Source organism: Westerdykella ornata, assembly GCF_010094085.1.
Source record: "Westerdykella ornata strain CBS 379.55 unplaced genomic scaffold EI97scaffold_4, whole genome shotgun sequence".
NCBI classification, from domain to species: domain Eukaryota; kingdom Fungi; phylum Ascomycota; class Dothideomycetes; order Pleosporales; family Sporormiaceae; genus Westerdykella; species Westerdykella ornata.
The window spans coordinates 110,888-131,856 of NW_022986854.1; the positions used below are offsets into that span (position 1 = coordinate 110,888).

A 20,969-nucleotide genomic window follows, 5' to 3' on the forward strand; every position below is an offset into this window, starting at 1 on the left:
CGTCACATACAACCATCACATTTCGCTTTCTCATACTTGCGTTGGTTACTCACTAGCAATATGCTTGCAATGTCTGTATTCACCGACTCAACGCGTCAGGGCCGCTAGGCGTCGCTCCCGACAACGTAATACCGAAACAGTTCTAGATACATGCAACTGGTGTAGGATATCTCCGCCCTTATCATGGGGCGTCGATGTAAGTTCTGAGTTCGAAAATGCATGTGCAACTCTTCGGTACGGGTTAACGTGACTTAGAAAAGTGTATCAGACCCCGTTTGTGCAGGCACACTCACGAAAAATCATTCCTCAAACACACAAGTCTCGAATTGAGCATGCATATCGAGCAATGCCGCAGTCTCTATGCTCGCAAAACAAGGCTTAGGCTCCAGTGTGTATGCTACTATCTATTCAACTTATGTGAGGTAGTTTAAGAGGAATTGGAGCTTCAAATGGAGCTCTGCACAAGTATATGTCGTCTTCATCATATTCACAAACCTGCCCGCCAGAGGTCCAACCCAGTCCCAATGTGGATTACACCTCCCCACATGCGCCCGTTTAAGGGCCCTGCACCATCCTCATATGTACTGTGTATATACTGGTTCCCCACATCTACTTCCCGGTAGTGATGATCAATATAGCCGACGTTTTTAACGACTCCACCAATGGCCGAGCTCAAATGTCCAACCGACGAATTGATGTAGATAGAAACATTTCCATCAATCCCGGATATTGAATATTTCACAGCAGGAATCTCCCCTGACAGCTTTCAAAAGTAGGATTAAGAAGATGGTAGATCCATCAATCAAGATCCGGGAGGATGACTTTGCCCGGGTTGCGCATATGAAAGAAAAACAGCCCATGGCGATGGATGATTCGATATAGATACGTACCTCTGCAACCCAAAGGTAATCCCAAGAGCGCACAGGCTGCACCTCTCTCCACAACATGCATCTTCTCACTCCGCTCTTCTCCCTCTTAACCCTCCCCTCCCTCCTCCATGCGTTCCCCAACGTGCCCTTCAAAACCTCGACGCGATGGATCCACGACTCCACAGGCGCCAACTTCACGTACGTAGGCGTCAACTGGCCCGGCGCAGGCGAAGTCATGATTCCCGAAGGCCTGCAGTACGCCTCCATTGAGTCGATAGTCTCCAAGATCAAGAGCTTGAAGATGAATGTAGTGAGGTTGACGTTTGCGATTGAGATGGTGGATGACATCAAGGATAATGGAGGGGATGTAACGGTCCAGAGGGCGTTTGTGAAGGCGTTGGGAAGTGCGAACGGGGAGAAGGTGTGGCAGAGTGTAGTGAAGAACAATCCGCAGTTCAATGCTTCGACGACGCGGTTGCAGGTATCAGCTCTGGGATCACAGGATGGAAGAGGATCTGCTAAGTCCAGATTAGGTGTTTGATGCTGTGGCTGCGGAGCTGTCGAAGCAGGGCATCTATGTGCATCTGGACAATCATATGTCAAAGGGGAAATGGTGTTGTTCGACCAATGATGGCAACGCTTGGTTTGGAGATACGGACTTCAACACTGAGAAATGGCTCCGCGGATTGCAGTTTATGGCTGATCATGTGAGTCTCTACACCAGATGCTGTAGGAGGTCCATCATTAGTGACGCTTCTTCAGACCAGGAAATGGACCAGCATGGTCTCCATCGGCCTCCGCAACGAGTTCCGCAAGCCCGACAAAGCCGGAAAGTCTCTTGCATACAATTGGAGCGTGTGGTACGATCAGAACGTCGCTGCCGCAAACCTTGTCAACGCCGCAAATCCCGATATACTCATTTTCTTTTCAGGGTTGGATTTCGACACCAAGCTCAACCCTATCCCTGGAGCAGAGGATCTGGGCAGCGGCAAGCGGTTCCAGAAATCGAATTTCAAGTACTCCGACAAGCTCGTCCTGGAGCTACACAACTACCAGAACTCAGCAACGGATTGCAACAGTATGAAGAGCGGACTGTGGAACAATGGTTTCAAAGCCCTGGATCCGTCGGCGAGGAATCAGATGCCAGTTGTTCTGACGGAATTCGGCTTTTCCCAGACAGATGACTCATATAACAAGGTGTATGCTACATGTTTACGGAGAATAATTCCAGAATGGGATGCTGGCTGGACTGTTTGGGTGCTTGCTGGGAGCTATTACATTCGGTCTGGGACTCAAGACTATGAAGAAGCATGGGGCTTGTTGAACCACAACTGGTCGGACTGGAGGAGGTCTCAAGCAATCGCAGGATTGAGACAGATGGTTGATGCGTCCTTGCGGTGAGACCCAGGTGCGGCAGGGCTGCTTGCAAGTATTCCCGTGTGGAATCCGCTAGATCATGAGGGTGGATGCCAGAGTTCCACAGCAGTAGCGACAGTGCATAGCTCCTCACACTGCAATGACTTCACGCTGCAACGGCCTTCTGCACTTCGCCATCCGCGCTCTGTTGTGACACATAACCCAAAAACGGCGAAGCGCATCTCCTGAGGATTTCAGCAGCCAAGATATGCAGGATTTGCCTCAGTATCCTCGATGCAGGCTTCCTCACCGCCACCTCCGACCTGCATCTTCCCTTGCATGTATAAGTACACGGGACCGCTTCTCAAAGCTAGGTTCTGAAGCTGGCGACCGTCCAGATCCGTACTACATGAACATAACCGAGAAATTTGATCTAGAGTTTCGACGTGTTGTGTAATGTTACAGACGGGTTTCTTGGAGTGACGGGATGCAGTGTTCAGCTCGGATGCAACGTCGGACGCGACAGGTACTGGAGACCATTGACGCTCGCTTCTCCGTGAGGCGCTGGAAGCAGCCGTGTCTTAGAATCTTGACCATATCGTCCCTTGTCTTCGTATGGCACGACGGCAACTTCCGGAGCGATGAACTTTCTCAGAATGCGGATGAGGCCTCCGGGGATGGCTGCCGTTGATGATGGGGGCATGTTGTCCTCTCGACTTGACAGCGTAGTGGAGGTAGCATCGCAACCTCCTTCCCTAAAAGCAGTCTCATCCGCAACAGAAGGTGAGAGGATGCTATAGAGTATTGGTGAGTCATTGACATCATTGTGAATACACCTGCGAAAGCCATTCGGCCTGAAACCTCGGGTGCATCATAAGAGAAGAACGTCCTCATCCTCGTTTTCAATTTGAACACATTGGTGTTGAAGGGGGTTTGACGAAGCGTGAAAAGATCGTCCATAGATCAAAATCTGAGGCAAGAGTGGCAGGTACAGACGTGTTTTCATAACGAGGACACGGCGGACAAAGGTTGAGGCTTGAGCTTCGAATGCGTATGACAAAAAGAGCTAGACCTCAAGCCTAACCCGATGAGGAAAGTAGCTCTTGTCGATAAGGAACCGATATTCACCACCGTCGACCGACACGTAATAATGCTCCCATCACGCCCGGAGCTGCCTCATACTGTACAGTACTTCCCCTCCATATCCCCTCCCGCTTTACCCTAGCCATGGAGCAGCCTCTTTCACTCGGCGTGTTGCAAAGAGGCTTTCAGCCTTGTGCACCTGCAAACGCCGACTCCGCGCCTTCTATATCTGGGTCACCAGGCAACAGGAGCAATCACCATCGCGGCTCCTCTATCATCACCTGAACCCCTCAATTCGCACACGAGCTTCACAAGCTTCACAAGCTTCACAAGCTTCACCTTCGTTTTTGGTGCTCGCTGCCCCGCTCTTACATAAAAAGCACGCTCTACGTTCGTTCCTCGCAGTCACCGCCCACAACCTCACTTTGCGGTGGCACAACCGCTCCTCTCTCTACTTTCTTTCTCATTCAGAACCCCACAGCCCCGGCCCTCCGTCATGGCTGCCTCATTTACCTTTTCACGCCTGCCCAAGGAGGTTCGGTTTCACGTCTACAAAGCACTGGCTGCGGGCCCCAATCCTCCAGAGTTGGTGCTGCAGCGATGGTTCGAGAAGATGGACATCGAGGAGCAAATCGCGCGGCTTCAGGCTGTCGACCCCGTCACTACGTACCGGCCCTTGTACAACTCCGATGTTCTGTTATCCGACGAGGACGACGCGCAGCATCTCCAAGAGGAAGTGGATGAAGACGATGACAACGAGATGTCGAGCGACGGGTCCGAGGACGACGGAAGTGAAGGCGAGGATGAAGACGAGGAGGACTACGACATCTATGGAGAAACCAGTGATGAAGAGGACGAGAACGAAGAGGAGCATGAAGCCGAGAATGGAGAGGTGAACAGCGACGCAGAGGAAGACACGGGGTCAGAGGGCGCTGACGAGGTCATGACTGACGCCGAAGTGGATGCCACAAATACTGACACCGTTACGGCTGGCGCTGAAACGGGCACCACGACCGCTCCAACGCAGCAAGCACCCCCGGTCCGATATATCCGAGCTCATCACAAATGGCGCCACGTCCCGCGGTTCCTGCGTATCTCGCACTGCCCACCACCGAAAGAACTGATGCTTCTCTCTAGAGATCTGGCCGCTGAGATCAAGGATTGGTTCTACGATGTGGCCGTGGTTCACATAGATGCCACTGGCAGTTTCGCCCACACATCCATGCTTGATGAAATCCTAGGTCAAATTGAAGGCGCCGCAGTCTCTCCATTTAAGAGTGTCCGCAAGGTGGAGATTTCGTTCGTGTATGACTCCCAGTGGGTCAGAGGACCGGATTCTCGTGGCAATGAGTCGTTCTTCCAGCAAATCCTTCTCATGCGCGCAAACAAGATCGTCGAATTTCTTCTGGCCTGTGTGCCGCAACTCAAGAAAGTGCAAATCAACTGGCACGACACTGTCTTCGACGATATAAGCGCTAGCTTTCAATATCATGCTCTGGAATCGTTCGATATTCTTCCGGCAAACGTTGTTGTGGAGCAAAAGGAACACTTTCTCACTCCGGGGAAGCAGCCGCACCGCAAGTCTTTGCTCGGCAAGAAGCGTCTGGAATTCCAACACATCGCGGATACCGGCTTCCGGTTCAATTAACCTGAGATATCACGTCCGGGCTTGGAAAATGGTAGTTTGGGCGTGGGCAATGGCTGCTTCGTGACGATTGGCCTTTCTTGCGAATGGCAAGGGAATCTTCCAAGTCACTTCCGCCCAGTGGACTCTTTCACTTATTTAATGGTGGAGAACTGGTTTCGGCGCGGCTTCTCCGGTGCTTATTTTCCGTCGTGAAAATGATTATCGTGGAGGAGCAATGGATGGCGCAAGGGAGGAGTTTAGGTGTCTCTCTGGACGATTCATGGCTTGGAGTCAGTCCGAGTGGCGGCATCTTTGGGAGATTTCGGTTACGAGGCTATTATCAGCCCCTCGACCACTGATCGTCTCCTCCCCTTGCCGTCAAAGGAAAATGCGGACTTTATGTGGAGGTTACCCGTGCTGCAGATACTTGAATACGACCTACTGATGGAATTTTTTCCGTGGTTGTTGCCTCGTGATGCTTACTTACGAGGTTCTGTCTCAGCTTTCTTGTTGAAAGAGACGCTGCGAGCACGCCGACCGCAAGTGCCTTTCCCATGCACATCATGCGCCTGGATTTCCAACTTGAAATGATTTTACTCAAAACATCCTACATCTCCCTCTAGCCCCACTTTTACTTACACCCTCCAAATCGCATCCGCCATGCTGACCACCTTCGCCATCTCCCCCACATCATGCACCCTCACGACATCCGCACCACCTTGGACCGCCGCCGTCACCGCCGCCGCCGTCCCCCACGTCCTCTCTCGCGCCTCCTCGACCCCGGTAATCCTCCCTATAAACGCCTTCCTACTCGTACCTATGAGCCACGGGAATCCCTCCAATCCAGGATACCGCCTGAGATCATCCAACCTGCGCAGAACCTCGAGATTCTGGTCCTGCGTCTTGGCGAACCCGATGCCCGGATCAAGGATGATGCGCCAGCGCCTGATCCCCGCCTTTTCAGCCTCGCGGACACGATCCAGGAGTTCGCGGCCGATGCCGTGGATGACGCCGTCCGGGTAGGAAGTTAGGTCGTTCATGGTATCCGGGTTGCCACGCATGTGCATGAGGCAGATGGTGCAGCCCAGTTCTGCGACCGTGGGGAGCATGTCGGGATCCAGGAGTCCCGCGCTGACGTCGTTGATGATGTGGGCGCCTGCTTGGACGGCGGCGCGGGCGACCGAGGCGCGGTACGTGTCGATGCTGATAGCCGTGTTGCGGGTTTCGGCGAGGGAGGTGATTGTCTTCAGGGCGGGGAGGAGGCGGGAGAGTTCTTCTTCTGCCGAGACTTGGGGGGCGTGCGGACGGGTGGATTGGCCGCCTAGGTCGAGGATGTGGGCGCCGGAGGCGAGGTGCGAGTGGATGGTTTGCATGAGGGTGGAGGGAGGGAGGTTGAAGTGGCGGCCGCCGTCGGAGAAGGAGTCGGGTGTTAGGTTGAGGATGGACATGATGAGGGTGCGGCGAGAGGGGGAGTAGGGGGTCAGCGTGGGCATGTCGGGGGTAGAGGATTGGGAGAGTGCGAGGGGAGTGAGAGGGGAGATGGGAGTTTCTTGAGGAGGGAGGGCGGAGAGGTGCTCTTGGAGAGTGGTTCGTGGAAGGGAGGATTGGGGAGGGAGGGTTGCTTGGGGGATGAGTCTGTGGTGGTTAGTCAGGATTCAGGAGAAGAGGAAGAAGCCTCACGCACTCGCACAGTGGCCGGAGGACAAACTCCCTTTCAAGCATCAGCTTGTGAGGGATCTGGAGCCGTTCATTCGATAGCACGTGGTCTCCGTAGAGTAGAATATCAAGGTCGATGTTCCTTGGTCCCTTGTCAATCACTTTCACTCTTCCCATTTTATTCTCAATTGCCTGAAGTTCATCCAGGAGCTGCATGGGAGGCAGCGTAGTCTCAATCTAGCCACGCGGTAAGCACGTGAAAACGTGATTGGTTCAACTGGCGCATCCTACTTCGCAAACTCCATTGATAAACTTGTTCTGGTCCAGAACATACATGGCCTGTGTCTCCCAAAGGCTACTCGTTCTGAGGACTTTGATGTTCCCCCCAGCCTCCATGTGCCTCAGGGCCTTTTCAATGGCCGTGACCCGATCGCCAAGGTTGCTACCCAAGGCGATATACGCCCGCTGCGCCATAGCGGGAAAAGCATGAAAGTTGCGAATCTGTCGTTGCGGAATAGGGCTAATTGGGCCGGGCATTTTTGGAATGCTCGTCGTCACCGAATGGATGCTTCTGCACCCAAAAGGTGGGGTCGTGGATACATTGGCGACTCTACAAATGCTTCTTGAAGAAACTCGAATTGTTGAGATTCGCCTCAGGGACCGGAAAGCGGTAGAGGCTGGATGAGACCAGCATGTTTGCATCGCCGTGGGGATTGTCTGTCGTCGCTCGTCTGAATGTCGATTCAAGAAAAGTCGGCACGATTCCGCGCCCCGACCTCCGTGCCAAGCTCCTGACCTAATCAGGATAAGCGTGATGCGGGGGGCTGACTCAGCAAGACGCCAAAGGAAAGTTGCCTCGGTTCGGCATCACTGGGACGAGGTCGACCAGAGACTCCTCACGCGCGGCCTTAAGAACCGCTTAGCTGCGCCCTTCCACTCCCTCTTTCTTTCATCTTTCGTCCGCATTATATACCCCAGTGTTCCTTTTCCTTCGCTCACAATACCCTTTTCCCAGACCGTCGTTGTATTCTATTCCAAATAGATTTCACCATGGCCTCTCCGCGTTTGTCTTCCCCGGCTGTTCACAACTTGTCCCCGAACTAACATGGTTTACAGAGAAGATCAGGACCACCCTCACCGATCTCTTGAAGATCCAGCACCCCATCCTCCTCGCTGGCATGAACGTCGCCGCCGGCCCCAAGCTGGCTGCGGCTGTCACCAATGCCGGCGGCTTGGGCGTCATCGGCGGCGTCGGATATACCCCTGACATGCTCCGCGAGCAGGTCGCTGAACTGAAGTCCTACCTCAACGACAAGAACGCTCCCTTCGGCGTTGATCTGCTCCTTCCCCAGGTCGGTGGCAGTGCCCGCAAGACCAAGTGAGTTACAGGATACTCGCGAGCTTTGAAACCTGAACAATCGGTTGACTTTGTTGTGAACAGCTACGACTACACCAAAGGCAAGCTGAACGAGCTCATCGATATCGTCATCGACTCCGGTGCCAGGGTCTTCGTCTCCGCCGTCGGTGTTCCCCCCAGGGCTGTCGTCGAGAAGCTCCACAAGCACGGAGTCCTCTACATGAACATGATCGGACACCCCAAGCACGTCAAGAAGTGCCTGGACCTCGGCGTCGACATCATCTGCGCGCAGGGCGGTGAGGGTGGCGGCCACACCGGTGATGTCCCCACCTCTATCCTGATCCCCACCGTCGCCAAGCTCGTCAAGGGTCATAAGTCTCCTATGACCGGTGCCGAGGTCCAGGTCGTTGCTGCCGGTGGTATCTTCAGCGGCCAGTCCGTCGCTGCCGCGCTCAACTTGGGCGCGTCCGGTGTCTGGGTTGGTACCCGGTTCATCCTGTCCGAGGAGGCTGGCGCCCCCAAGGCTCACCAGGAGGCCGTCCGCACTGCTGGCTTCGACGACAATGTCCGCACCATCATCTTCACCGGCCGTCCCATGCGCGTGAGGGCCAACCCCTATATCCTGAACTGGGAGGAGAACAGGGCACAGGAGATCAAGGATCTCACGAGCAAGGGTATAATCCCGGTCGAGCACGACCTGGAGAAGCTGGGCGATGAGCTCGATGACGAGACCATGGATAACGCCCGCCCCTTCCTCATGGGCAAGGCCGCCGCTGTAGTCACCGAGAAGAAGACTGCGAGGGCGATCGTCGATGAGTTGGTCGATGATGCCGTCGCGTGGCTCCAGAAGACTAACGGCTACATCGTGTCCAAGTCCAAGCTATAGAGGGCGGACTGAGCACGGGCAGGTTTACGAAACTCTGTAGATTCTTTTTAGCATTTCCGGCGCCTTCTTTTGTGGATAGTTTCCGCCAATTTATTTCTTTCGAACATGAACTGCGAAATCAAGTGACGGGGACACATTCTGAATAAACGGGAAACACTGGGGCAAACGCAGCTCCCTTGGCCGTAGTGGAACGATTTGCAAACCCTTATGGAGAAGTGAGAACCTGGAAATACAAGATTCGAGGGACGCAGACCGATAGCGTAGGAAGGAAAAGGTCATGCCTCGCCAGCATCTATGGATTGCGAGGGGATTTGCCAATTGCATCAGCAAGCAATATCCAGGAATCAGACACAGAAGACAACACAGGTAGCACTGAGCGGCAATTAGATGAAGTGAGAATCCCATTGGCATTATTCATTCCTCATATCTCATTGCATAGTGCCGGCAATGTGCAACTCCAAACACCAGGTCCAGCAGTGTTTGTCCGAGCGCCATCCCTGAGAACCACATGCTCGCCAAATCATCGCTTCTATTTGAATTGGTATCATAAAATATTTTTTGCCGCCCGTAACCACCGACACGAGCTGGCTTCACCTCCTCCGTGCAATGCACAATTGGCTCCAATCTACGCGAGAACCCCATCGGCATCCTAGGCAGACTCCTTCTGGACCTTCTCCACAATGGGGACGATCTTGGAGAACAACGGATGGCTCTTTTCGAGACCCGTGACCTTGGCGACGACGTCCTCAGCGCTGTTGCCCTTAAGAATCTTGGCGAGCTCGAAGGACTCATCGTCACCCTCGACATTCTGGAAGCGGAAAGCCATCTCGATGGCGCCCAGGAGAGCGTCGACCGGCTGGCCGCGCTCGACAAGCTGGGAAGCGGGACCGATGAAGCGCTCCTTGCGGGACAACTTGCGCAGAGGAGCACGGCCGACGCGCTCGACGTTGTCCCTGAGAGCGGGATTGGAGATGCGCTTCACGATGGACTCGACATACTCGTCCTGCTCCTTGGCATCGATGCCGTGCTTGTCGACGATGAGCTTGGCAGTCTCCCTGACGGCGGCGCGAACAATGTCGTGCAGCTCCTGGTTCTCCATGACCTCGTGTATGCAAGAGATCTTTCGGTTGTGTCCGTAGTAGGCGGCAGTCGCGTGGGAGGTGTTGACGGTGAAGAGCTTCCGCTCAATGTATGGCTCGAGGTCATTGACGTAGTGCACGCCCTTGATGTCGGGCTTCTTTCCGCCGTTCTCGAAGGGCTTCTGCTCGACGCACCATTCGAAGAAGCTCTCGATCTTGACGTTCATGCCGGCATTGGGCTCCTGCTGAGGCACAATGCGGTCAATGGCCGAGTTGGCGAAGCGGGCGCGCTGGTCGAGTGTGTTCAGGGTATCCTTGTTGAGGTGGGCCTCGATGTACTTGACGATGAAACCCTTCCAGGTGGTGGTGGCGTTGATGGCGTTCTCGCAGGCGATGACGGCAAGCGGGTAGTCGAGTTTGCGTGCCTCGATGCCCTTTGCGACAGGCTCGGCGACGAACTTGAGGATGTTGGGGCCCACGGCGCACGTGACGACATCGGCGGTAGCAATCTCCTCGACGACCTGGGCCATGTTTTGCTTGCTGTTTATGGCACGGTAGTGGTCGATGGTGAAGACACGCTCGCCTTCATCGCCCACCTCGGTGACGGTGTACGATGGAGTCTTCTGGAGAGTTTCGATCAGGTTGTCCATGACGTCGATGAAGACGACCTCATAGCCAGAGTTGTGGAGGAACTCGGCGACGAAGCCACGACCAATATTGCCGCCGCCGAAATGGACAGCTTTCTTCTCGTACGTCATTGTGAGGATGGAGTGTTTGGAAAAAAGTTGGGGGATAATGAAGCGAAATGGGCTGGCAGCTGCGAGTTGAGTAAGTAAGAGGTAAGAGGTGGTGGTGGTTGCAGAGGAGAATTGGAGAGCAGGAAAGAAGAGAAAGAGCAGTCCAGGTGGAGCAACGAGGTGAGAGAGAGAAGAAGTGAGAGAGAAAGGGCGGAAGGTGGCTTATATGTACTCGGGGCTGGAGGGAGCCGCGGGGGTGTTTTTGTCTGGGAATGGCAGGCACGTTTGTTGATGGGCTGGGGAGGGAGCTGTGGTAAGCTCGGGGAAGCTTGGGGGGAACCTCTGGGCGGGGGAAGGAGGGTGGAGGGTGCAGGTAAGCGTGGGGAAGGCGCCACCTGCATCACTAGCAGCATCAACCTGCTAGCAACGGGGAGAGGTCTGGAGATGAAGAAAAGAAAGGCACCGAAATTTGCTACTCACCTGAAGAAGCTCGCCAAAGGGAGCCGTGTCTCTAGGTACAGATGGTGTGTCCAACTCGTCCCAGCCTGTCCAGTGAATTCAATCGCCTCCCTTGCGGTGTGCGAGAGGCTCTCCTGGTTGCAGAAGGATTCTTCTGGAAAGGTTCAGGCTGCGCTCTTGTGGGAGGTCCAATGCGTTGGCAATACGAACCTTCTGTGGAAGGAGAGGAGGGCTCGGCAGGCGGTGAAAGGTGACGACAGGCGCGATTGGATGGCTGTATGTTGCTCTGTGCTGCAGAGGCGAGTGGCACAGCGGGAAGAAGCAATGGCTGTCTGCGAGGCGCGAGGGGGGCAGCGCGGGTTGTTTGCAAGACGGTGTGGGCGTGGCAAGATGGGGGGAACGTCAATTGAGGTGGGAGATGTTGTCGTTTTTGTAGTGTGAATGACTTGTATGGATTACCTAGCTAGAGCGCATCATCATGTCCTCTATCATGGCACTATTCCGACCCGCGCTAACCCGACCCGCCATCGGTTCCGACTTGGAAAAGGCTCAGGCTCAGGCACCCAAGCATGCAGGGCTCAACAAGCTCTCGATAACGGATAACGGATGACGGATGCCGTTACTGCACTGCCATATTAATACCGCAGAAGGCGCAGCCCAACACGCACGACATATGGGCATTTGGCATTTCGGCCTCGGAGCGGGCCTGATGGGCAGAGATGATCAGGGTGTTTCAGGGACTGAACGGGACCCTTTCGCAAAAACTGAATCCTCCGGTCGCAACCTTCTCCAGGGCTCCAAGGCTACCCTGCCACACAATTGACGATCCCAATACGTCATAGGCCAGAGTAGCTTCCGCTTCCCGTCCTTAGCCCCCGCCAAGTTCGCCCGACGTTTGTTGAAGTGGGTCCACGATATTCCTGAATCATATTAATACGGCACTAATAATGTGCACAGTCAGCATCGAACCACACCACTCCTCCTACTCCTCCCCATCTCCACACTCTCCCTCGGGCCCCTCGACTTGTCGCCTACGCGTGTATCGCCTGCTGAACATGCGGATACACCTGCACCATCGTGTCGTACAGGTCCCCGTGCTGGGCGATGAGCACCTCTGGGTCCCACGCCATCGCCACAAAGATCGTGTCCACCCCGCTCGACAGTGGTGTCGTGAAGATTTGACACACCTGCAGCCCAATGACGAATGCGAACGCCACCACCACCGGTGTATACGACCCGTCTTGGTTATAGGCCGGTGATGTGAATATCAGGTACAGGTACGCGAGCAACGCCGACGCATATGCAATGGAGAAGGCGCCCATGGAGAGTACGGGACCGATGAGGCATTCGTTGATGAGCGCATCGATGCCGCGGTCCTTGACCATCCTAGACATGTGTGAGAAGGGCATATAGCCAACGAGAGAGTCCATGTCACTTACTTCCAGGTCGCCTTTGCAGCCGGAATGTATGCCTTCCCGTAGAGCGAGATGTACGAAAAGGCATATCGATTCAGGAACTGAACCGCCCAATCCAGTATCGCGATCAAGAACTGAAGACAGCAGAACAGAATAGTCCCCACAATGTTCCCCTCCTGCGCCGCCGACTGTTGCGCCGCCGAGCATATCTGGCGCAGAAACTGTATAATGGCAACGAGCAGGCTTCCCAAACTGATGCTCCCGAAGCTGTACGTCAAGGCCCGCTTGAGAGCTCCTCGCGTCGCTCGCTTGGGGAAGTTGTTGGGACTGAAGTACCATGATCCGTATACCCCCGAGATGGTGACGTGGATCGTGTTCTTCAGCCATTCCGACACCCAGTACATGGCAAAGGTAACAAAGACGACGAGTCCAATGACCTTTGCATTGCTACAACCTCCAGCACCCGTATTGCATGCTGGGTTGTTGCCTGGGTGATACTTGACGTAGATGGCCACGAGCGTGACCGAATAGTACGCGCCCAACGCAGCGGCAAGCAGCCCGCCGATGAGTGACACCAGATACACATGTCCAAATTTCTTCGAGACGTCAATCGCAGTCCGGAGCATGAGGACGGAGAAGGGAATCCTCGGTATCCAGGAAATGAAGCAGAAGACGTAGAAGATCGAGAAGATGAGGAACACGATGCCTCCCGACCAATACCGCCGCGAAAGCATGTATATCGCCGTTACGAAACCGAAAACGATGTTGAGGATCCCTATCAAAGCGAGCAGTCAGCCGGGGTCAGTGAGCAAAACAAGTAGGATCGCGCACCCGTTATCCAAATGAACTGCTTGGTAAAAACCCGCGCCGCCCACATGTATGCATAACTCAGGACGACAGCCACTGTGAGGACGAATGCGAATAATATAATGGTGTTGGTGGAGAGTCCGAAGGTGTTTTGACTACCGTAGATGCCGCCGCCATTGAACCCGTACGTCGAAGCTGGAACGGATGGTCAGCAACTGCTGCAGAGACGGGGGTCGATTCGACTTACAATATCCCTGAATCGTTATTCCGGACACCGCAACGAAACCAAGGAAGACTGCAATGAGAAGCAGGCCCGCCCACCAGTCATTCCACTTGGGCTTCTCTATCGCAAACTTCTGGTCGAAATCTCTCTTTTCGCCGTACACTTGCTGTGGCCCATTCGGCGGCGGTCCTGGTGGAGAGCCGTAGTTTGGAGGTGGTTGTGTGTACATGGATTGTTGTCCATACTGCTGATACTGGTTTGATTGATAGCTCGCTCCCTGCACCGGCGCACCACTGTAATAATCCGCAGCTTCCCCTCGACTCGCCATACCGGACTGTAATCAGGAAAGACGGCCGGAATGTTCACAAACGGGACGAATGCAGTGGATGAAGGTGAAGCTGCTGTTAGGGCTAGTTTGGGGAGTTGTGGCGCATTGTAAGATCGACGTCATTTGTGGCTTGCCTTGAATGAATGGCGCACTTGGCGTTCAGGTCCCTTGGAGGTGGGTCCGGTTTGTCCCTGCAGCTGTCTTCCAAGCTTCGTCACCCAGCACAAACATCAGCACGTTCACATGTTCGCACCAAGCAGTCTCGGGCTCCAAGGTTGACGCGACGGGCCTTCTTCCGAGCACATGAAGAATTGAGTAGGACGATGCCCCCGCCTTGACGTAAGCAGCTATTGGCCATGAAAGCATGTGTTCTTCTGCACGCTCCATTCTCTCAGGACTTACAGATACCACAGTATTGTCGATTTCAGGACCGGTCTACTGTAACATGTCCGAAATAAGGATAGATCTATTCCCGATTCTCTTCGACCTGGACATATCCACTCGCAACCAACCCACCCACCCTGGAGCACTTATAGCTACACAAGAAAATCAATACTCCAAGGCGGTCTTCCAAAATGCTTGACATAGACCTCGACAGCAGCGCGGCTGAAGTAGAAGCCCGGCAGAGAATCATGCGTCACGAGGACGATGCGTTGGACCAGGTTCTCGTATCGCTTGTAGACGTTGTAGATGTTTGGGTGTGTCAGGATCAGCGAGTGGAATGCCTGGAGGGTAGGGCAGTGCGTCAGGATCTCGAAGATGAGGTCGTCGGGGAGGGTGTGCAGGTTTGCGGGACGGGGAGGGGGAGGCGTCTGGGCCATGGTGTGGTGTGCTATTCTGGATGTAGAATGTGGCTAGCTGTATTGGGGTTAGTGTGCGATATGCGATGTGAATGCCCAGGTGTGGTTGGGTTGGGACGTACCTGTGGAGGGATCCTAGATATGTCTGGCGTCTTGGAGATGAATCTTGTAGCGGTTGGGGGCATGGTTTAGGTGCAGAGAGAAGATGGGCGACGATTTATGTACAGGTAGTTCAGGAGCACATGTGGTTCCAGTTGTCATCGGGGCGGGCTATATACGGTCGGACTCCATCGCCCAACGTCACTCGGTGTTATTCTTCGATCGCTACATAGCCGATGAGGTTCCTTTCTGTTGCTATGTACCAATGGCTTGCATCTGGGGCGCTTTAGCGGCTTCCTACATTATTTCGAAGTCATTTACCTCGCAACCATGGGATTTACATACGCCCAGTGTAGGATAGAAGAACCGTCGTATTAGACTCTAATGCAATCACTTCTCTACGACTGTGGTTTGGCCTAGGCTATATTCTCCACCCAATCCACTACTGTGCGGCACCTTTCTTCATTATCAACTGACATGTGAGCCAGATGGGCACGGCCTTGGCAGAGGCTACAATGTACTGACTATATTTCATCTTCAAACAAGCCTTCGAAAGAGATATCCATTGCGGTGCGACTGCCTTCAAGCAGCATTTACTAGAATACAAGTCAAGATATCATCAGGCTCACCCTCTCAACAACATTGCCGCATGCGGAACTCTCTGAACGCGTGGCCAGGATGACTACACGTGATCACACCATCCGCCAGCGAGTTATTCAGCCTCATGAATTCCAGGCAACAGAAATACTGCTTACCCCTTCCCTTCACGTCTTTTCCACATGTTTTTGTGCAACTATCGTCATCCCGGAACATAAAGCATATTACTCTAGGTACGAGACGGTACTACAACACTATGCCATTCGAACTTGCGAACCGCTACGCAGGAAAACACCTGATCCCGCAACCATCGGATCTGAAACTGAATCCCCCGGAAAGCTATCTATACATTCAAGATGCGCTCATCATCGCTTGCGGGGTTTTGTATGCCTTGTGTTACATGTTCTACATGACCCGGACGTATCGGGATAGATACATAGCGGGGTCTGTGCTCTATCTGTGAGTCCATCCCATGCCGATATCTTGACTCCACATGTTCAAGTCTGGGAAAAACGGCCCTCTGTGTACATGATTCTGAGACTATTACCAGCGCCGGAACCATGGCCTACGAGATCTACTACGCCATCACCACCACATCCACAACCCTCGAGCGCATCTGCTTCTTCGTGTGGTTCCTCATGGACTGCTCATTTGCCGCTGTAGCCATCTTCTCGGCATATGCACCGAATGAGAGAGGTGCATTGTGCAAGAAGCTGATTGCAGGCGTCCTCGCCGGCCTACTCTTCTTCCACCTCGTGTGCCGCATGTGGCCCGACGAACGAGAGCAAGTGACTGCCTACTGGACGGGGATTTTGCTGCAGTTGCCCATCGGTTGGGGGCATTTGTACTTGTTGTTGAAGAACGGATCTACGAAGGGGCAGAGCTTGGAAATGTGGTATGTGGTCCATTTTCCTTCATGCCTTTGTCGATTAACTGGCTTCAATAGGATTACTAGATACCTTGGGTGTTATACAGCGTACGGAGTTTTCTTTTGGAGATATTGGAATGTCCCGCAGAATTGGGAGTATGTGGGCAGTACCCTGAGCGTTGCCATTATCATCGTGACACTAGTTCCGGAGACAGTGTACCCATTTGTGTATGTGTGGGCGCACAACAGGGAAAGAGAAGGAGAGAAGAAGAAGATACAGTAGATATGAGAGTGTTTGGACAGTATATAGCATCATCTACGTTACTGCGTAAAATGCTTCGTCGCTAGATATTGAATGCTGAAGTGTCAAACAGTAGGAGAAGATTGACCTCTCATATCAGTGCAACAGGTTAAAGCTACTTACAAAGGGTATATTGCGATAAAATCATGTGTAGATTGGCCGTTTTTGATGACAACGATCATCATGGACGAGAAGTCCGCCTAACATCCCTCATAATTCATGCGTAAAGCCATCAAATCGTCGGAGTCGTAGAGACGTGCAAAGCACAACGGAAGCTCGTATCAGCGCCTTGGCGGAGACTTCGAGCCTCGTCCAGGACTCTTGGGAGGGATGAGACCCTGTCCTTGCGCACTCATCTTCTGCAAAGCTTCATCGACCTGGCGCTGCTTCTTTACGACATGTCGATGACGCTTCTCCACCTCTTCTTCGAATGCTATCGCCAGTTTCCGCTTCGCCTGCCGCGCCTCGCGCGTTCTCTTCATGATCTCTCCGAATTGTTCCAGGAACCATTCTCCTGCTTCCTCCCACTCAGCGGTGGGAATGGAGGCGAAAAACTTGGACTGATCAACAGCGTCCAAACTTCGGTGCACGTGTTCCAGACGCTCATGGAGAGGTTTCTTCGCCATATCCTCAGAGAGCACGGGCGGCGGCGCTCGGGGCACGGTGTCAAAATCCTCATTCTTCAACTGCTCATACTCCATGGTGTATAATGCCGGGAGATCATAATCTTCAAGCAGCCCGCCGTGAGGGCTACTAGGGTGCATCTTTTGTTCGGTGGAAGGAGGTGACAGTGGCTGGACAGTCACAGGTGGCGGTGGCCTTGTTGGAGCAACAGCTGCGGCAATGGCGACTGGTTTGGTGGGTTTTGCAGCTTGCGTCGGTGCCGGAGCGAGGGGGCGTCGCGTACCAGCACCACGCTGAGGAAGCGCTTGGCGATCTTGGACGTTTGTCACTTCATCTTCCTTTTTGACATGAGCAGAACCAGGGACGGCGTGGTGTCTATCATTCTGGGTATTGCTGTGTGGCAGACCCAGCTGTGGATCCGTACTTGTTCTCTGTTGAACTGGCCGCACGCCCATCACTGTAGCAGGTCGGTTCCCACGGATCATAGCGCCTTGTTTGAATATGTTTCGATTAACTTCAGCCGGATGCGGGAGTTCTGATGCACTGGAAGGGCGTTGCAGGGCAGGGCCAATGGACGCGAACATCTCCTTCACCTCCCTCTGTGGAGTGGGGGATATGTGACTTTGGTTCTCTTCCTCGTCCACAATCGATTCTTGTTTGCTTTCGAAATGGTCGGAGACGTTCTCAGGGTTACCAGACGTTGTGCTTGGGTAGGAGAGGTCATGGGCGCCGTATTGGTTATATTGCGCAAGTCGCCCTTGCACTTGGCCTCGGATGTCAGCAGGTACGCCTTGGACGAGCTCTTGGAGGTTGTGGGGCGTATATTTGGGTTCCTCATAGTAGTATTGTTGGTCCCCAATATCCTCTTCTCCCTCACCTTCCTCTTCCTCGTCATACATCTCTCCCTCTGAAACGTCATCCCCGTAGTCGGACTCCCCATTAATTTGCTGCGGATGGACCGAACCACCCTGGACTGTTGTGTCGATACTCTCCGCATCCGTCCCATAAGCATCCTGATGCATCCGAGCACCACGACCAAGTTGAGGAAGCTGCCGCAAACCAACGGGTTGATCATGTTGCCCGATACCACGCTTCTGAGCTGGAGCATGTTGCTGAGCAGCTGTGTTCGCTTCGACGCGGGGTTGCTTTTTGTTGGCTTGTACCTGCTCATACGTAACTTTGGCATTAGCTGCTACTTGCTGCCGACTGCGAGGCCGGCCGTTGGAGTGACCGCCACCTCCGTGGGAATTTTTGACAAATGAGTTCATCCTGACGATGATGAAACTGTTCAAAGGCACTCTTTTGACGCAGAAGCGGGAATGAAAAGGGAGAGAGGGTGAAGTGAGGTTGAGACTTGAAACCGCATTGTAGTCAAAATAGCTAACCGTAACTGGTAGGTCTCTGCTTTTCCTCATCGGGCTTAGCGTCCGGTGCTCTAAGTACTCGCCATTCACCACTATCCTTGGATGTTGATTCTACTGTGTCACAGTATTACTAGCCGCGCGCAATCCCTCCGCATCGAAACTGTAGCTGTGTTAACATATCGCCACCTGTATCACGTTTTTACACTTTCATCATCGCATCTGCAAAGGAACGACAAAAACATTTCCTCATGACTGACTGCCACATCTACAAGCTCCCCAATGAGGTATCCTGCGAACTCCTGCTCTCTCCCGTCTCATATCAGCTAACAATCCTACATAGCTTCTCCTCCAGATCCTAGCTCCTTTCCCAACCCCTCAACTCCTTCCTTTAACCCTCCTATCGCACCGCATATACGCCCTCATTCTCCGTATTCTACGCAACCGACTCCTCGCAGCTTCAGAGCTGCACGCCTATTCCCTTTTGCTTGAATGCTTCCACGACTCTGCGAAGCTTACCGAGCCGCCATACTTTTGCGCATACCAGGGCACGGATGGATTGACGAGGTATGGGTCGCTGGGCAAGCTCCACGAGAGCGATGGGCATGCACAAAGCTCCGATCTAGCAGCTAGACTGCGCGAATTGCGGAATATGTACTCGCGATTCCGTCCACACAGGCGTGACCTTGAAAACGACGGTCGGCGCGTTCGCCCACGTCCAGGAGATATACCGGGAAGTCGAACGTATCCCGGCACAATTTCAGACGGGTACGAGGGCGAAACCGTGAAGCAGACGTTGCATCTCGAGGGACATGAGCTGTTCACCCAGTTGATAGCGCAATCGAGCCTTGTGAAGATCAGTCCGCTGCGTGGGCTTTTTACGAGTTGCGTGGAAGTCGAGGAAGGAGTCGTGAGAATTTGGAGGGAGTGGCTTAAGAATACGGCTGCAAAGGGGGACGTGGGCAAGACTGAAGGCTTGAATGACGAGAGGATTTTGTGGGTTAGTCCGGCTAAGAATACAGGCTTGCGAGTCAATGTCAAGGAAAAGAAGATACGGAGGGATACCCCCATATTAATGAGTGTAGATGAGGATTTGCCAGTGAGTTACGAGGTGGAGTTTGAAGGTAGCTCTTCCTACCCAACTGCGATGCGATACTTATTAAGCGTGAGCATAGAGTTCCTCGTACGGACATCTCATCTTATGCTGATGTTTGAGAAGTCCATGGTACTGGAGGACAATTCTCCCGGCAAAGCTCTCGTGTTCCGATATTGATAAGCGTAGATGAGGAGGTGCCAGTGGATTATGGGGTGAGCCTGAAGGTAGTTCTTCCCGGTCCTACCGCCATGGTGAGACCTCTCAAGGTTTTTATAAAAGTGCAATTGGGAAATCTCATCTTGTGCTGACTTTGAGAAGTCCATGGTACTGAGGGAAAAGTTTGGCGGCCAAGCTGGAGTGTTTCGATTATTCCCCGAGTTGGCATACTGGATTTAACCCCACTACGATCGGAAAAGCCCTTCAGGACCTGAATCTGCACAACGTCTTCTTAACACAGGAGCTTGACATAAAGCTGGCAGATTTTGGCGGCTCCTCTCGGAATGACTCAGACCTGCTAGTTGTAGTACATGCCAGCTATCGTTACCCTGGGTCCCTACTCTCCATCAATGCCGACATCTTCGCCCTCGGCTCCGCTCTCTACCACATCATGACGGGAAGACTGCCCTATCAAGATCTATTAGAGATCCAGGGGGAGGCTAGTGAGGAAGAGAAGGAGAGAAGGGAGGGTGAGGGCAAGGAAGAGATCGAGGCTCTCTTCAAGAAACGCGAGTTCCCCGAAATAGGCTCTCTTGGACAGTTTGGGATGACTATCACGAGCTGCTGTCCGTGAAGCTATCGAAGGTATAGCATAGAGGTTGCTTATGGAGCCGCGTATGTAGTCAGCTTAGGAACCTTGCCACACCACCAAAAAGAAGCTCACTAATCGATCCCTTTCGTCCTGCTTCTGTTGGTAGGCATTGAGAGTCACACCTTCCAATTCTTTTGACAATTTGATCTCAAGGGAGAGCGAGGAAAATCGGTACTCGGGCTAGCTTTCGAAGGATTGGATTTTCTTTGAGCAATTCTATTAGAATTGGCTAGGAACAGGCAAAGAGAATGGAGGGAGCATGCACATGGATGAAGGAAGGGGCATGGACGGCATTTAACCTACAGCGGCCGACATTCAGTTAACGGGAGGGAACCGGGAACCGAAAATACGTAGCATCGATTTAGAAGCTCTGATGTATCTCCTGAAGACAGCCATATTGCACTCTGGCCCAATTCGGTGACGTCTCCTCATGTCCTAGAACTGGGCCACTGCGGCTACCTCCACGTTGCGGGCCATTTCTGGGTTTTATGATTAGTTCGCTCCTGAAGCTGTGTTTTGCGCCGAGTCGACTG

The 20,969-nt window shown here is 53.4% G+C and overlaps 12 protein-coding genes across 12 annotated transcripts; 6 read left to right on the plus strand and 6 right to left on the minus strand.

The window, feature by feature from the left end:
- Nucleotides 1–602: 602 nt before the first annotated feature.
- On the plus strand, nt 603–2,270 carry EI97DRAFT_413313 (glycosyl hydrolase family 5 protein-like protein/cellulase; the record flags this gene model as incomplete). Its single annotated transcript, XM_033796787.1, has 3 exons — nt 603–1,350; nt 1,403–1,580; nt 1,618–2,270. Exons 1-3 carry the CDS (start codon nt 946–948, stop codon nt 2,268–2,270), a joined length of 1,236 nt encoding a protein of 411 aa, XP_033656153.1. The 5' UTR covers nt 603–945.
- Nucleotides 2,271–3,385: 1,115 nt separating this feature from the next.
- Nucleotides 3,386–5,384, plus strand: EI97DRAFT_430886 (uncharacterized protein). Its single transcript, XM_033797800.1, has one exon. It carries the CDS (start codon nt 3,805–3,807, stop codon nt 4,954–4,956), a length of 1,152 nt encoding a protein of 383 aa, XP_033656154.1. The 5' UTR covers nt 3,386–3,804; the 3' UTR covers nt 4,957–5,384.
- EI97DRAFT_430887 (folic acid synthesis protein-like protein) lies at nt 5,325–7,317 on the minus strand. Its single transcript, XM_033797801.1, has 3 exons — nt 6,883–7,317; nt 6,620–6,828; nt 5,325–6,570 (listed from the first exon to the last, which is right to left on the minus strand). The coding sequence occupies exons 1-3, from the start codon at nt 7,126–7,128 to the stop codon at nt 5,571–5,573; spliced, it is 1,455 nt and encodes a 484-aa protein (XP_033656155.1). The 5' UTR covers nt 7,129–7,317; the 3' UTR covers nt 5,325–5,570.
- A 158-nt stretch (nt 7,318–7,475) lies between these two features.
- Nucleotides 7,476–9,187, plus strand: EI97DRAFT_215243 (NPD-domain-containing protein). Its single transcript, XM_033793812.1, has 3 exons — nt 7,476–7,654; nt 7,708–7,969; nt 8,033–9,187. The coding sequence occupies exons 1-3, from the start codon at nt 7,642–7,644 to the stop codon at nt 8,832–8,834; spliced, it is 1,077 nt and encodes a 358-aa protein (XP_033656156.1). The 5' UTR covers nt 7,476–7,641; the 3' UTR covers nt 8,835–9,187.
- EI97DRAFT_215126 (uncharacterized protein) lies at nt 8,880–9,392 on the minus strand. Its single transcript, XM_033793811.1, has one exon. It carries the CDS (start codon nt 9,243–9,245, stop codon nt 8,925–8,927), a length of 321 nt encoding a protein of 106 aa, XP_033656157.1. The 5' UTR covers nt 9,246–9,392; the 3' UTR covers nt 8,880–8,924.
- Nucleotides 9,393–9,483: 91 nt separating this feature from the next.
- EI97DRAFT_372092 (mannitol-1-phosphate 5-dehydrogenase) lies at nt 9,484–10,671 on the minus strand (the record flags this gene model as incomplete). Its single annotated transcript, XM_033795329.1, has 1 exon — nt 9,484–10,671. The coding sequence occupies one exon, from the start codon at nt 10,669–10,671 to the stop codon at nt 9,484–9,486; it is 1,188 nt and encodes a 395-aa protein (XP_033656158.1).
- A 135-nt stretch (nt 10,672–10,806) lies between these two features.
- Nucleotides 10,807–11,820, plus strand: EI97DRAFT_215293 (uncharacterized protein). The gene has a single exon (XM_033793813.1). The coding sequence runs from the start codon at nt 10,942–10,944 to the stop codon at nt 11,548–11,550; it is 609 nt and encodes a 202-aa protein (XP_033656159.1). The 5' UTR covers nt 10,807–10,941; the 3' UTR covers nt 11,551–11,820.
- Nucleotides 11,821–12,140: 320 nt separating this feature from the next.
- On the minus strand, nt 12,141–13,783 carry EI97DRAFT_372746 (DUF580-domain-containing protein; the record flags this gene model as incomplete). The annotated part of the gene is made up of 4 exons (XM_033795365.1): nt 12,141–12,495; nt 12,549–13,299; nt 13,356–13,526; nt 13,579–13,783. 4 exons carry the CDS (start codon nt 13,781–13,783, stop codon nt 12,141–12,143), a joined length of 1,482 nt encoding a protein of 493 aa, XP_033656160.1.
- Nucleotides 13,784–14,113: 330 nt separating this feature from the next.
- On the minus strand, nt 14,114–14,992 carry EI97DRAFT_430890 (uncharacterized protein). Its single transcript, XM_033797802.1, has 2 exons — nt 14,296–14,992; nt 14,114–14,221 (listed from the first exon to the last, which is right to left on the minus strand). Exon 1 carries the CDS (start codon nt 14,701–14,703, stop codon nt 14,419–14,421), a length of 285 nt encoding a protein of 94 aa, XP_033656161.1. The 5' UTR covers nt 14,704–14,992; the 3' UTR covers nt 14,114–14,221; nt 14,296–14,418.
- A 642-nt stretch (nt 14,993–15,634) lies between these two features.
- On the plus strand, nt 15,635–16,529 carry EI97DRAFT_372201 (uncharacterized protein; the record flags this gene model as incomplete). Its single annotated transcript, XM_033795334.1, has 3 exons — nt 15,635–15,837; nt 15,929–16,273; nt 16,325–16,529. 3 exons carry the CDS (start codon nt 15,635–15,637, stop codon nt 16,527–16,529), a joined length of 753 nt encoding a protein of 250 aa, XP_033656162.1.
- Nucleotides 16,530–16,678: 149 nt separating this feature from the next.
- Nucleotides 16,679–18,518, minus strand: EI97DRAFT_215119 (uncharacterized protein). Its single transcript, XM_033793810.1, has one exon. It carries the CDS (start codon nt 18,437–18,439, stop codon nt 16,829–16,831), a length of 1,611 nt encoding a protein of 536 aa, XP_033656163.1. The 5' UTR covers nt 18,440–18,518; the 3' UTR covers nt 16,679–16,828.
- Nucleotides 18,519–18,657: 139 nt separating this feature from the next.
- On the plus strand, nt 18,658–20,085 carry EI97DRAFT_430893 (uncharacterized protein). Its single transcript, XM_033797803.1, has 3 exons — nt 18,658–18,819; nt 18,876–19,656; nt 19,708–20,085. The coding sequence occupies exons 1-3, from the start codon at nt 18,784–18,786 to the stop codon at nt 19,803–19,805; spliced, it is 915 nt and encodes a 304-aa protein (XP_033656164.1). The 5' UTR covers nt 18,658–18,783; the 3' UTR covers nt 19,806–20,085.
- The last annotated feature ends 884 nt before the right edge of the window (nt 20,086–20,969 follow it).